General features: G+C 56.5%; 1 protein-coding gene across 1 annotated transcript; it reads right to left on the reverse strand.

Annotated features, from left to right (window-relative positions):
- Positions 1 to 205: 205 nt before the first annotated feature.
- LOC309603290 (olfactory receptor 14A16-like) lies at positions 206 to 1141 on the reverse strand (the record flags this gene model as incomplete). The annotated part of the gene is made up of 1 exon (XM_082338173.1): positions 206 to 1141. The coding sequence occupies one exon, from the start codon at positions 1139 to 1141 to the stop codon at positions 206 to 208; it is 936 nt and encodes a 311-aa protein (XP_082194299.1).
- Between the last annotated feature and the right edge of the window lie 1191 nt (positions 1142 to 2332).

The following is a 2332-nucleotide window of genomic DNA, read 5'->3' on the forward strand; positions in this document are numbered from 1 at the left end:
TGGGAGATTCTGTTTTATTGAAGAGCTGCTATTGGGCATGCCACATCTGACAGAGTGTTGTGCAACTCAGACACAATAAGATCAAGCCTCAAGACAAGTAGCATAAGCCCAGAAAATTATCTATAAGCAGGATTACTGCAAGAGAAGAAAACAGACTCCTGGCCTAAGAAAGACTCTGGCAAATGTGCAGAGAAGGGAAGGCAGGTTATTGTCGGTGAAACAGCGTCCATTGGGCCAGTTTCCATAGGGCATCCTTGAGCTCCTGGTTCCTCATGCTGTACATGAGGGGGTTCACTAATGGAGGCACCACAGTGTATAACACTGCCACCACTAGGTCCAGGGATGGGGAGGAGATAGAGGGGGGCTTCAGGTAGGCAAATATGCCAGTGCTGAGGAACAGGGAGACCCCGGCCAGGTGAGGGAGGCACGTGGAAAAGGCTTTGTGCCGTCCCTGCTCAGAGGGGATCCTCAGCACGGCCCTGAAGACCTGCACATAGGACACCACAAGGAAAACAAAACACCCAAATGCTAAACAGACACTAACCACAAGGAGCCCCACTTCCCTGAGGTAGGCATGTGAGCAGGAGAGCTTGAGGATCTGGGGGATTTCACAGAAGAACTGGTCCAGGACATTGCCTTGGCAGAGGGGTAGGGAAAATGTATGGGGAGTGTGCAGGAGAGCATAGAGAAACCCAGTGCCCCAGGCAGCTGCTGCCATGTGGACACAAGCTCTGCTGCCCAGGAGGGTCCCGTAGTGCAGGGGTTTGCAGATGGCCACGTAGCGGTCATAGGCCATGACAGTGAGAAGAGAATACTCTCCTCCAATGAAGAAGAGAAAGAAAAAGAGCTGTGCAGCACATCCCAAGTAGGAAATGGCCCTGGTGTCCCACAGGGAATTGGCCATGGCTTTGGGGAGAATGGTGGAGATGGAGCCCAGGTCTATGAGGGAGAGGTTGAGAAGGAAGAAGTACATGGGGGTGTGGAGGTGGTGGTCACAGGCTATGGCAGTGATGATGAGGCCGTTGCCCAGGAGGGCAGCCAGGTAGATGGCCAGGAAGAGGCAGAAGTGCAAGAGCTGTAGCTCCCGTGTGTCTGCGAATGCCAGGAGAAGAAACTCGTTCGTGGAGCTGCCATTGGACATTTGCCGCTTCTGGGCATGGAAACTGCCAAGGGAGAGAAAAGAGAAAAATTCAGAGAAGCTTCTTGGAGCAAAATTTCATTCATTCATTGTGCAATACCTAAGGGCGCCTTTCCTTCTTGTGCAGGACTGTTATGCAGCTCTGAGGCTTCAGCTGTGGTTTGTGCTGGCTGAGTGTGCTGTGCAGAGCCGTGCCCTCTCCCCAGGGGCTCCTGAAGGGTCAGCCCTGCTTTCCAGCAATGACCCATGCAGGCAGCAACAGCCCAGGGTGTTTGGAGGGAGGCTTCCTGGGGAGGAGTTCCCTGTGCTGCACTAGAGCGGAGGGTGAAAATCCCAGAAGGACGCTTTCTTCCCCAGAGGAAGGTGGGAGATGAGGTGCAGCAAATGGGTCTCGTCAGAGAGGTTGCTCTGGAAAAGACACAGGCCTGTCCTGGGAGCAGAGGGGCCCTGTGCCAGGTGCCGAGTTCAAAACACCCCTCCTTTCCAGCACAGCTCTGCAGAGTATGAGGAGGACAGGGCAAGGATGCTGATTGGCATGGGCAGATCGGGTGCTCTCAGACATCTCCAGGGTCCTACAGGAGAGCTGTGCCCTTCTGGAGGGATGCTCACAGCCCCGCAGGACTCCCTGTCCAGCAGAATCCGGTGTCTTAAGGTGATGTCTGCTGAGGGACGCAGTGCCTCATTGCCCAAGCACTGAGTGCAGTGTCTGGAGCCTGGCAAATGAAGAGAGGGCGTGGGCACCTTGGTCCCATGGAAACACCTCCAGGGCAGTGCCCTCCAGGCCAGGGCCAGAGCAGGCACTCCACACCCCCACCCCTTGCCCCACACCACCACCGTTCCTGCCAGGGGCCCCATGAGCAGGAAGAAGAGCAGCACAAGCAGGTGGAGGACCAAAGCAGAACTCTGTCACTCTCCTCCTAAGGGAAGCAAGGAGAGGAGAGGCGGCCGGGCACTCAGGAAAGCCTTCTCCTTACCCAGCAGAGCACAGCACCTCCCAGTCAGCAAAAGCCCAGGGCAGTCGCTCGCAGCCCCTTTGCCCTGCACAGGGAAGCGGCCACGTGTCAGGAGAGATGCCCCTCTCCTGTGCCAGAGCTCTGGCTGCACAGGAGGCAACTCCTGCCCTGGACCACACGGCCTTGAGGGCAGAGGCTGTGCTGGGTGGGAGACGAGAGCAGGGGTCTTGTGCAGAGGCAG

This window comes from Platalea leucorodia, assembly GCF_965183815.1.
Source record: "Platalea leucorodia genome assembly, contig: HAP1_HAP1_SCAFFOLD_46, whole genome shotgun sequence".
NCBI lineage: Eukaryota > Metazoa > Chordata > Aves > Pelecaniformes > Threskiornithidae > Platalea > Platalea leucorodia.